The sequence below is a fragment of the Rhizophagus irregularis genome, chromosome 1 (assembly GCF_026210795.1).
Source record: "Rhizophagus irregularis chromosome 1, complete sequence".
Taxonomy (NCBI): Eukaryota; Fungi; Glomeromycota; class Glomeromycetes; order Glomerales; family Glomeraceae; genus Rhizophagus; species Rhizophagus irregularis.
The window spans coordinates 3,800,769-3,812,884 of NC_089429.1; the positions used below are offsets into that span (position 1 = coordinate 3,800,769).

General features: G+C 27.5%; 3 protein-coding genes across 3 annotated transcripts; all 3 read left to right on the forward strand.

Annotated features, from left to right (window-relative positions):
• Positions 1-871: 871 nt before the first annotated feature.
• OCT59_000769 (uncharacterized protein) lies at positions 872-2,145 on the forward strand (the record flags this gene model as incomplete). The annotated part of the gene is made up of 5 exons (XM_066139090.1): positions 872-1,079; positions 1,151-1,281; positions 1,358-1,528; positions 1,603-1,965; positions 2,035-2,145. 5 exons carry the CDS (start codon positions 872-874, stop codon positions 2,143-2,145), a joined length of 984 nt encoding a protein of 327 aa, XP_065988525.1.
• Positions 2,146-3,585: 1,440 nt separating this feature from the next.
• Positions 3,586-5,150, forward strand: OCT59_000770 (uncharacterized protein; the record flags this gene model as incomplete). Its single annotated transcript, XM_066139091.1, has 6 exons — positions 3,586-3,749; positions 3,953-4,085; positions 4,167-4,283; positions 4,359-4,529; positions 4,603-4,965; positions 5,040-5,150. The coding sequence occupies 6 exons, from the start codon at positions 3,586-3,588 to the stop codon at positions 5,148-5,150; spliced, it is 1,059 nt and encodes a 352-aa protein (XP_065988526.1).
• A 1,765-nt stretch (positions 5,151-6,915) lies between these two features.
• Positions 6,916-8,123, forward strand: OCT59_000771 (uncharacterized protein; the record flags this gene model as incomplete). Its single annotated transcript, XM_066139092.1, has 3 exons — positions 6,916-7,206; positions 7,280-7,599; positions 8,069-8,123. 3 exons carry the CDS (start codon positions 6,916-6,918, stop codon positions 8,121-8,123), a joined length of 666 nt encoding a protein of 221 aa, XP_065988527.1.
• Between the last annotated feature and the right edge of the window lie 3,993 nt (positions 8,124-12,116).

The window sequence follows — 12,116 nt, forward strand, 5'->3', positions numbered from 1 at the left end:
TAACAATGATATAATTATTAAATATTCGAAGGTTCAAGGTTCCTGCGGATTCTACTTTGATGACTTGTCGAAAAATTGCTTAGTTTAGTATAATGAGTAAGTATTGAAATCATGCGGTTCTATCTATAATAATAACAAGGAAAAAACTCATGTTCCATATAAAGTGATATAATTATCGAATATTCAAAGGTTTCTGCGGTTACTGATTTAATGACTGGTACGCCTGGTTATAGAATAATGAGTAAGTAATCAAAATTATCCTTATGTTCACGTGCGTGTTTTTATTTCCTCAACTGACATAATTATTACTAAGAAAGTTTCTGCGGTTCTACTTTAATGACTGGTACGAAAAAATTACCTGGTTTAGAATAATGAGTAAGTAATCGAAATTATGTGAATTTATCCTTATGTTCACGTGCATTTGGTTTTATTTCCTCAACTGACATAATTATTACTAAGAAAGTTTCTTTGCCTGGTTTAGAATAATGAGTAATTATGCCTATGTTTACATGCATGTGTTTTTATTTCCTCGACTGACATAATTATTACTAAGAAAGTTTCTTTTCCTGGTTTAGAATAATGAGTAATTATGCGAATTTATCCTTATGTTCATGTGTATATGTTTTTATTTCCTCAACTGACATAATTATTACTAAGAGAGTTTCTGCAGTTCTGCTTAATGACTGGTACAAAAATTTGCATGATGTAATTATTGAGTATTTGAAAGTTTCTGTTAATGACTGGTACGAAAAATTGCTTGATTTGGGGTTAAAGAGTTTTTTTTTTCATAAATAAGGACCAATTTTTTTTCTTCAGAAATATTTCTTTTTTTCTTAAATTGTAAGAAATCCCATTTTTCAAAAGTATCATTATGGAATCAGTAAATAAATTGAGAGAATCCTCTCGTAAGAAAATTGAGGAATTGCTAATCGAAGGGAATCATAAGCGCAGTGATAGAGGCCGAAGCAGAAGCAGAAGCAACAGCAGTAAAACCAACATCAACACCAACGAAACTATCAATGATGAAATTTATGTTACTCAGACTAAGAGATGGCTTCCTGTAAATTCAAAAATTGAAGGTATTCGCAAATATTTAAGAAATTAATAAAATTATCTTGTAATTAATTAATATTTATTGTAATTATGATAGATCGATTAACAAAGATTGAAAATAAAATCGATACTTTAAGTAAAGAAATACAAGAGTTTAAATCCGAGTTAAAAACTTTACTTTCTGATAAAATAAATTTAACATCAAGCGTTAAAAAATCATTCATAGTGGTAAGAATATCTTTGAAATATTTAGTTTTTATTATTTATTTACATTCTAATTATTTTGAATTTCGACTAATTTTAGGATGTTGTGAAAAATGTTTCGAAATTATTAATAAAAGTATCGATTTACCCAACAAAAGATGAATGTTGTGGAGCGGTTGAAGGATATTTATCACTGAACCATGCGAGTTTTTTCTCTAATTTTACTGAAGACAATTGGATCTCGTTTTACAACGAGAATATACATAAACAAGTAAGTCCTTATTCGATAGTAACAAAATGTTTAATAAAATAAAATAAAATATTAAGTATTAACTTTCTTCGTAGTTAACAAAACAAGTACGGTCCGTAAGAGGAACATTGTCCTCGAAATCAAGGGAGGCTATTTTTTCTATATTCGGATCCCGTTTACCACCTATAAACACAAATGCCAGGCCGTCTGAAATTGCAAAATGGAAAAGAAAACCCGAGGTTAAAAGTTGTTTTGAAGGCTTGTTCAAAAAAATGAATCCCAAAGACAAAAATTCTTCGATTGTTTTAGCAAGCGTTATTGACAAAGTCCTCCAAAATGGCCATTCTAATGCAGAACTTGCATATGTTCTTGCGATCTGCTCAACAATTTTGAACTCAAATCATGACGAAATAATGTTGAAAAAGAATATCATGAAACAAAAAGTTAAAAAATTTTTAGTAAGTTTGTAATTTTATAGTAGTATTTAATAAAATAAGATTTCATGGCTAATCATATTATCTTTAAAGAAAAAAATCAATAGTCAAACGATCATAATTTATTCCGATTTTGAAGATAATAGCTATGAGGAAGAAGAAAGTGGAAATGAAACTGAAGATGATGAAGAAGATGATGTATAATAAGGTGAATTTTATTATATGCATAAGATAATTATATATATGTTTATTTGTTTTAATAAATTTATTATTTTTTTTTTATTGGTTTGGCAGGACTGGTGAATTCATATTAATAATATAATATTACGAATTAGTAATTGATATGTTATTTAAAAGAGCATCTCCTTCAAAAAACAAATCAATAAATTTTACGTTTTTGCGATTAATTTGTATATAAAATTTTATTAATTTGAGTTTTTCTCATTTGACTGATAACTGTTAAACAATAAAGAATTTTTATACATGAAACACAAAAAATTATTTTGAATTTGATCGCAATTTTGTTAAAATTCATAGTTACAATTGAATGTGTAAAATTGTTCTATTTTTTATTGGTTAGACTGGAGTTCATTGTCTGATCGGTCACACCAACTAATAAATTCGTGATCAAAAAATGCTGATCAAACAACCCTGACTAATATATAATGAGTTGGAATTTTATTTCACTCAGGAGTGTATCATTAGATTTTTTATAATGTGTATGCATGCTTATGTTTTCGAAATTATATAAATTTTTTATCGTACAAAGAAAAACTTTAATTTTTATTATTTCCATGTAAGATACGACTGACATAATTATTACTACTAAGTATGCGAAGGTTTCTGCAGTTCCTGCGAATTCTACTTTAATGACTTGTACGAAAAATTGCTTAGTTTAGTATAATGAGTAAGTATCAAAATCATGCGAATTTCTATCCATAATAATAAAACTCATGTTCACGTGTTTATGTTTTATTTCCATATATGATATAACAGTGATATAATTATTAAATATTCGAAGGTTCAAGGTTCCTGCGGATTCTACTTTAATGACTTGTACGAAAAATTGCTTGGTTTAGTATAATGAGTAAGTATCGAAATCATGCAGTTCTATCCATAATAATAACAAGGAAAAAACTCATGTTCACGCGTAATTATTTATTTCCATATAAAGTGATATAATTATTGAATATTCGAAGGTTTCTGCGGTTACTGCTTTAATGACTGGTACGCCTGGTTTAGAATAATGAGTAAGTAATCGAAATTATCCTTATGTTCACGTGCATGTTTTTATTTCCTCAACTGACATAATTATTACTAAGAAAGTTTCTGCAGTTCTACTTTAATAACTGGTATGAAAAAATTACCTGATTTAGAATAATGAGTAAGTAATCGAAATTATGTGAATTTATCCTTATGTTTACGTGCATTTGTTTTTATTTCCTCAACTGACATAATTATTACTAAGAAAGTTTCTTTTCCTGGTTTAGAATAATGAGTAATTATGCGAATTGTACGAAAAAATTTTCTGGTTTAGAATAATGAGTAATTATGCGATTTATCCTTATGTTTACGTGCATTTGTTTTTATTTCCTCGTCTGACATAATTATTACTAAGAAAGTTTCTTTTCCTGGTTTAGAATAATGAGTAATTATGCGAATTTATCCTTATGTTCATGTGTATATGTTTTTATTTCCTCAACTGACATAATTATTACTAAGAGAGTTTCTGCGGTTCTGCTTAATGACTGGTACGAAAATTTGCATGATGTAATTATTGAGTATTCGAAAGTTTCTGTTAATGACTGGTACGAATAATTGCTTGATTTGGGTTTAAAGAGTTTTTTTTTTTCATAAATAATGGTCAATTTTTTTCCTTCAGAAATATTTTTTTTTCTTAAATTGTAAGAAATCCCACTTTTTCAAAAGTATTATTATGGAATCAGGAAATAAATTGAGAGAGTCCTCTTGTAAGAAAATTGAGGAATTGCTAATCGAAGGGAATCATAAGCGCAGTGATAGAAGCCAAAGCTGAAGCAGAAACAACAGCAGTAAAACCAACATCAACACCAACAAAACCATTAATGACGAAGTTAGCGTTCTTCAAACTAAGAGATGGCTTCCTGCAAATTCAAAAATTGAAGGTATTCGCAAATATTTAAGAAATTAATAAAATTATCTTGTAATTAATATTTATTGTAATTATGGTAGATCGATTAACAAAGATTGAAAATAAAATCGATACTTTAAGTAAAGAAATACACGAGTTTAAATCTGAGTTAAAAACTTTACTTTCTGATAAAATAAATTTGTCATCAAGCGTTAAAGAATCATTCATAGCGGTAGGAATATCTTTGAAATATTTAGTTTTATTATTTATTTACATTCTAATTATTTTGAATTTCGACTAATTTTAGGATGTTGTGAAAAATGTTTCGAAATTATTAATAAAAGTATCAATTTACCCAACAAAAGATGAATGTTATGGAGCGGTTGAAGGATATTTAATACTGAACTATGTGAGTTTTTTCTCTAATTTTACTGAAGACGATTGGATCGCGTATTATAACGAGAATATACATAAACAAGTAAGTTTTTATTCGATAACAAAATGTTTAATAAAATAAAATAAAATATTAAGTATTAACTTTCTTCGTAAAGTTAACAAAACAAGTACGGTCCATAAGAAGAACATTGTCCTCGAAATCAATGGAGGCTATTTTTTCTATATTCGGATCCCGTTTACCACCTATAAACACAAATGCCGGGCCGTCTGAAGTAGCAAAATGGAAGAGAAAATCTGAAGTTAAAGATTGTTTTGAAGGCCTGTTCAAAAAAATGAATCCCAAGGACAAAAATTCTTCGATTGTTTTAGCAAGCATTATTGACAAAGTCCTCCAAGGTGGCAATTCTAATGCAGAACTTGCATATGTTCTTGCGACCTGCTCAACAATTTTGAACCCACATCATGACGAAATAATGTTGAAAAAGAATATCATGAAACAAAAAGTTAAAAAATTTTTAGTAAGTTTGTAATTTTGTAGTAGTATTTAATAAAATATCATTTCATGGCTAATCAATCATATTATTCTTTAAAGGAAAAAATCAATAATCAAACGGCTATAAAATATTCCAATTTTGAAGATAATAACTATGAGGAAGAAGAAGGTGGAAATGAAACTGATGATGATGAAGAAGATGATGTATAATAAGGTGAATTTTATATGCATAAGATAATTATATATATGTTTATTTGTTTTAATAAATTTATTATTTTTTTTTATTGGTTTGGTAGGACTGGTGAATATATTAATAATATAACAAATATTACGAATTAGTAATTGATATGTACAATTTCAAAAAAAAAAATGCCCCCACTCTTCTAAATTTTATAAATTACATTTATTTGATAATCATTTAAAAGAGCATCTCCTTCAAAAAACAAATCAATAAATTTTACGTTTTTGCGATTAATTTGTATATAAAATTTTATTAATTTGAGTTTTCTCATTTGGCTGATAACTGTTAAACAAATAAAAGAATTTTTATACATGAAACACAAAAAATTATTTTGAATTTGATCGTAATTTTGTTAAAATTCATAGTTACAATTAATTCGTAAATTGTTCTATTTTTTATTGGTTAGACTGGAGTTCATTGTCTGATCGGTCATACCAACTAATATCAAAAATGCTGATCAAACAACCCTGACTAATATATAATGAGTTTGAATTTTATTTCACTCAGGAGTGGTATCATTAGATTTTTTATTCTGTGTATGCATGCTTATATTCGAAATTATACAAATTTTTATCGTGCAAAGAAAAACTTTAATGTTTATTTGTTTCCATGTAAGATACGACTGACATAATTATTACTACTAAGTATACGAAGGTTTCTGCAGTTCCTGCGAATTCTACTTTAATGACTTGTACGAAAAATTGCTTAGTTTAGTATAATGAGTAAGTATCGAAATCATGCGGTTTCTATCCATAATAATAACAAGGAAAAAAACTCATGTTTACACGTATTTATTTTATTTCCATATAAAGTGATATAATTATTAAATATTCGAAAGTTTCTGCGGTTACTGCTTTAATGACTGGTACAAAGAAATTGCCTGGTTTAGTAAGTAATCGAAATTATCCTTATGTTTACGTGCGTGTTTTTATTTCCTCAACTGAAGTATTATTACTAAGAAAGTTTCTGCGGTTCTGCTTTAATGACTGGTACGAAAAATTACCTGGTTTAGAATAATGAGTAAGTAATTGAAATTATGCGAATTTATCCTTATGTTCATGTGCATTTGTTTTTATTTCCTCAACTGACATAATTATTACTAAGAAAGTTTTTTTGCTTGGTTTAAAATAATGAGTAATTATACGAATTGTACGAAAAAATTTCCTGGTTTAGAATAATGAGTAATTATGCGATTTATCCTTATGTTCACGCGCATTTGTTTTTATTTCCTCGACTGACATAATTATTACTAAGAAAGTTTCTGCGGTTCTGCTTAATGATTGGTACGAAAATTTGCATGATGTAATTATTGAGTATTCGAAAGTTTCTGTTAATGACTGGTACGAAAAATTGCTTGATTTGGTTTAAAGAGTTTTTTTTTTTCATAAATAATGGTCAATTTTTTTTCTTCAGAAATATTTTTTTTTTTTAAATTGTAAGAAATCCCATTTTTCAAAAGTATCATTATGAAATCAGGAAATAAATTGAGAGAATCCTCTCGTAAGAAAATTGAGGAATTGCTAATTGAAGGGAATCACAAGCGCAGTGATAGAAGCCGAAGCTGAAGCAGAAACAACAACAGTAAAACCAACATCAACACCAGCGAAACCATCAATGACGAAGTTAACGTTCTTCAGACTAAGAGATGGCTTCCTGTAAATTCAAAAATTGAAGGTATTCGCAAATATTTAAGAAATTAATAAAATTATCTTGTAATTAATATTTATTGTAATTATGGTAGATCGATTAACAAAGATTGAAAATAAAATCGATACTTTAAGTAAAGAAATACACGAGTTTAAATCCGAATTAAAAAATTTACTTTCTGATAAAATAAATTTGTCATCAAGCGTTAAAGAATCATTCATAGTGGTAGGAATATCTTTAAAATATTTAATTTTATTATTTATTTACGTTCTAATTATTTTGATTGAAAAATATTTAGTACTGAACCATGCGAGTTTTTTCTCTAATTTTACTGAAGACGATTGGATCACGTATTACAACGAGAATATACATAAACAAGTAAGTCCTTATTCGATAACAAAATGTTTAATAAAATAAAATAAAATATTAAGTATTAACTTTCTTCGTAAAGTTAACAAAACAAGTACGGTCCGTAAGAGGAACATTGTCCTCGAAATCAAGGAAGGCTATTTTTTCTATATTCGGATCCCGTTTACCACCTATAAACACAAATGCCGGGCCGTCTGAAGTAGCAAAGTGGGAGAGAAAACCCGAAGTTAAAGATTGTTTTGAAGGCCTGTTCAAAAAAATGAATCCCAAGGACAAAAATTCTTCAATTGTTTTAGCAAGCATTATTGACAGAGCCCTCCAAAATGACCATTCTAATGCAGAACTTGCATATGTTCTTGCGATCTGCTTAACAATTTTAAACCCAAATCATGACGAAATAAGGTGTAAAAAGAATATCATGAAACAAAAAGTTAAAAAATTTTTAGTAAGTTTGTAATTTTGTAGTAGCATTTAATAAAATATCATTTCATGGCTAATCATATTATTCTTTAAAGAAAAAAATCAACAGTCAAACGGGCATAAGATAGACCCCGGATATCTAATATAAAGGTCATAATGGACTTTTGGCCAAAAACACCCCTTTTTGCTGAAACTCAAAAAATCGTTTTTTGTAAATATCTCAGCATCCAGTAATTCAATTTTAATGAACTTTTTTTTATTTTGTAGCCCTCATTTAGCTCTACAATTTAAAAAAAGTTCATCAAAATTGGACTACTGGATGCCGAGATATTTACAAAAAACGATTTTTTGAGCCCCTGAAAAATGGGCCAATCTGCTGAAAGTGTGACTTATGACCTGTTTTGGAGATATCCGGGGTCCTCATAAGATATTCCGATTTTGAAAATAATAGCTATGAGGAAGAAGAAAGCGGAAATGAAACTGAAGATGAAGATGATGATGTATAATAAGGTGAATTTTATTGTATGCATAAGATATTTTTTTTTTATTGGTGTGGCAGGACTGGTGAATTTTATGTTTTTGCAATTAATTTGTATATAAAATTTATTAATTTGAGTTTTTCTCATTTGGCTGATAACTGTTAAACAAATAAAAGCATTTTTATCCATGAAACACAAAATTATTTTTTGATCGCACAAAATTTATCAATTTTGTTAAAATTCATTTTTTTGTTCCTCTTTCGCAATATTTGGAAAGTTAAATTTATTTCTATCAAGTCTGATGCCGAGTGCCGACCATAAGAAATTATAAATTTGTGAAAAGTGTTACAAATTAACCTCTAGTTATTTGTTATATTATTTATATAGTATATATTATCAACACGTCATGCATATTTCTCTTAATTTTATATTTATCATGCAAGAATTTTTTTTTAATAGTCGAGGTCAGAATTCTTTTTTAGGACTCTACCAAAATCATATAATTTGACTCACAGATTACGAATTAATTTTATAAATCTAGTAAATTTGATAAATTAACCTATTATGGCATATACATGTGTTCATGTGATCATCTAAAAATAGCTAAACACGAATTAAATAAACAAACTTAATATTCTCTATACGCTTTATTTTGCAAGGACCGCTCATTGTACATTTGCGTAGCAGAAGATTAGCAGAAGTATCATGGAAAGTATTTATATATATTCATAGGCTTTATGAATATTTATAATATTAATAAATTATACATGAAAAAGCTTTGCAACAGCTGCTGGAAAAATGAACGCGTACTTTCAATATAGTAGAAGTATGGAAGTTATTTATATTTCATAATTTCATTAATATTCGTAGGTTTATGACTATTTCATAATATTAATAATTGTTCATGGAAAGTTTTGCATACAATATAATGGTAAAGGTATGGAAAGTATTTATACTCTATAATTTAACTATTTTATACAATATTAATAATTATAACTGTTGGTCTAACTTTTGAACTTATAAAGTAAAAATAAAATTAACGCGTGCTCTCAATGTAGTAGTGTAGAAGGAATGGAAGGTATTTGTACTTTGTAATTTCGTTAATGTGTTTACGTCTTTTTTATAAAAAATATTAATAATCACGCATAATGAACTGTTGGTTTAACTTTTTGAACTTGTAGAAATAAAGTTAACGCGTGCTTTCAATGTAGTAATGTAGAAGGAATGGAAGGTATTTGTACTTTATAATTTCGTTAATGTTCGTATGTTTACATCTTTTTTATAAAATATTAATAATCACATAAAATGACAACTGTTGGCCCAACTTATTGAACTTGAATATTCGTTGATGCAGAAATGAATTTAACGCTCTCAACGTAGTAGTGTAGAAGGAATGGAAGGTATGTACTTCACGATTTCGTTAATGTTTGTATGTTTACGTCTTTTTTTATAAAAAATATTAATAATCACGCATATTGAAACTGTTGGTTTAACTTTTTGAACTTGTAGAAATAAAGTTAACGCGTGCTCTCAACGTAATAGTGTAGAAGAGATGGAAGGTATGTATTCCTTAATTTCGTTAATGTTCGTAGGTTTACAACTTTTTAATAATAATTACAACTGTTGGTCCAACTTTTTGAACTTGTAATTGTTTGTTTGACGTAGTAGTGTAGAAGGAATGGAAGGTATGTACTTCACGATTTCGTTAATGTTTGTATGTTTACGTCTTTTTTATAAAAAATATTAATAATCACGCATATTGAAACTGTTAGTTTAACTTTTTGAACTTATAGAAATAAAGTTAACGCGTACTCTTAACGTAATAGTGTAGAAGGGATAGAAGGTATGTATTCCTTAATTTCGTTAATGTTCGTATGTTTACGACTTTTTAATAATAATCACAACTGTTTGGTCCAACTTTTTGAACTTGTAATGTTTGTTTGATGTAGAGATGAATTTAACGCATGTTCTCAACGTAATAGTGTAGAAGGAGTGGAAGGTATGTACCTCACAATTTCGTTAATGTTCGTAAGTTTACTTTTTTTTTTATAAAAAATATTAATAATCACGCATAATGATAACTGTTGGTCTAACTTTTGATCTTGTAATATTCGTTGATGCAGAAATGAATTTAACACATGCTATCAACGTAGCAATGTAAAAGGACTGAAGGTATGTACTTCATAATTTCGTTAATGTTCGTATGACTTTATTACAATTATGTTTATAGGTTAAGTTTTAATAACAATTTGTCTTTACAACACATCCTTTTGATATTAACAAATAATGTTATCCAAATGACTTTTATTTTATAATATCAGATATAGCAAAATATTAATCACAGATGAAATAGAAGTGAAGTTGAAAAATAAAAAGTCAAAGAACGAAAGTCAAATAAATGAAGATGAGTGACAAATAAGATTAAAAAAATTCTATTGACAAGATTGAACGCAATATTATGATAGTTTTAAATACAAATTATTTATTGCAGCTATATTTTGAATAAAAATACAAAAATTACATAAATTTATAAAATATTACGTGTAAGTTACAGTGAAAAATGTTATTTTGTAATTACATATATTAATCACTTGAATTTGTGAAAAAAGTTCACGAAATAATAATATTTTGGAAAAGTTTCGAAATATTGTACCGTAAACCTGCAAAATTCTGCGATGTAAAATTACGAAATGTTATACTTTCGGAAAAGTTTCAAAATATTATACCGTAAACCTACGAAATTCTGCGATGTAAAATTATGAAATATTATACCTTCAGAAAAGTTTCGAAATATTATACCATAAACCTACGAAATCCTACGACGTAAAATTACGAAATATTACATTTTCGAAAAGTTTTGAAATATTGCACCCGTAAACCTACGAAAATCCTACGACGTAAAATTATGAAATATTACACTTTCGAAAAGTTTCGAAATATTGCACCCGTAAACCTACGAAAATCCCATGACGTAAAATTACGAAATATTACACTTTCGAAAAGTTTCGAAATATTGCACCGTAAATCTAAGAAATTCTACGATGTAAAATTTACATACATGGCAATATTACACTGTAATTCTACGAAATATTACGCGTAAACTTACGAAATATTGCGTTGAAATTACGAAATATTACTGTTGCGTAATTTTTCGAAGGTCATGTAAATTTACGGAGTATTTCACAGGCGTAAATTTTCGTAATATTACGTCGTATTCAATTTGCAGATGGAATCAGTTCTACAAAAGTAATTACAGTTGTAGAAGACTTAAAGTAGTTATAGACAAACAAACTTGATGATATAACTGCTATAAGAAAAAATATACTGCTTGGAAAGATTACTACCTTACGTTTCAACATAAGTGTTTACTTTCTTTTAACAAATAAAAAGTTAAGCCTAAATTGCTTAACAATTTTCAAAAATGGAAAGCAGCTACTCTAGATGCATATCGGGCTGTTGACTTTACTAAAAAAGGTTATTATAAAGAAATCACTTATCTAGAGTATCCTTTGGTAAGATGTATTCGCCTTCAGAAGAATGTTTTCTTTTGGACTGATTATAAAACTTATGACAGAAAATATTATCCACCTTATAAGTATGGATATACAAAGAAAAAATTGGTCTTTAATATTTAGTTTTAACTTCATTAGTGATTTCTTATTGTAATTTTTGTTTTTATTTAAGATTTTATAATATATCTACAATTTATTTTTTTTTCTTTCTTCTTGTGAAACAATTTAAAATCATTAAAATCATTCTACTCATGATAGTATTGACAGGTAGTATTCTTCAGAATAAAGGTAAATACAGGTTTCAAACGAAATTGTTAGTTCTTTTAATAAGTGGTCTCGTTAGCGAACATTTAACATAGGGTTGGTCTGAGTAATTGTAAAGCTTATCTTAGTTGGTTTTTGCTTTGTGATGAAAACTATTTGGGCAGTATGTTTTACTTTAAGTTCATTATGTATCACTTTTTATTTATAACTAGTATATAGAATTTAATAAAGTTTAATAAACAAC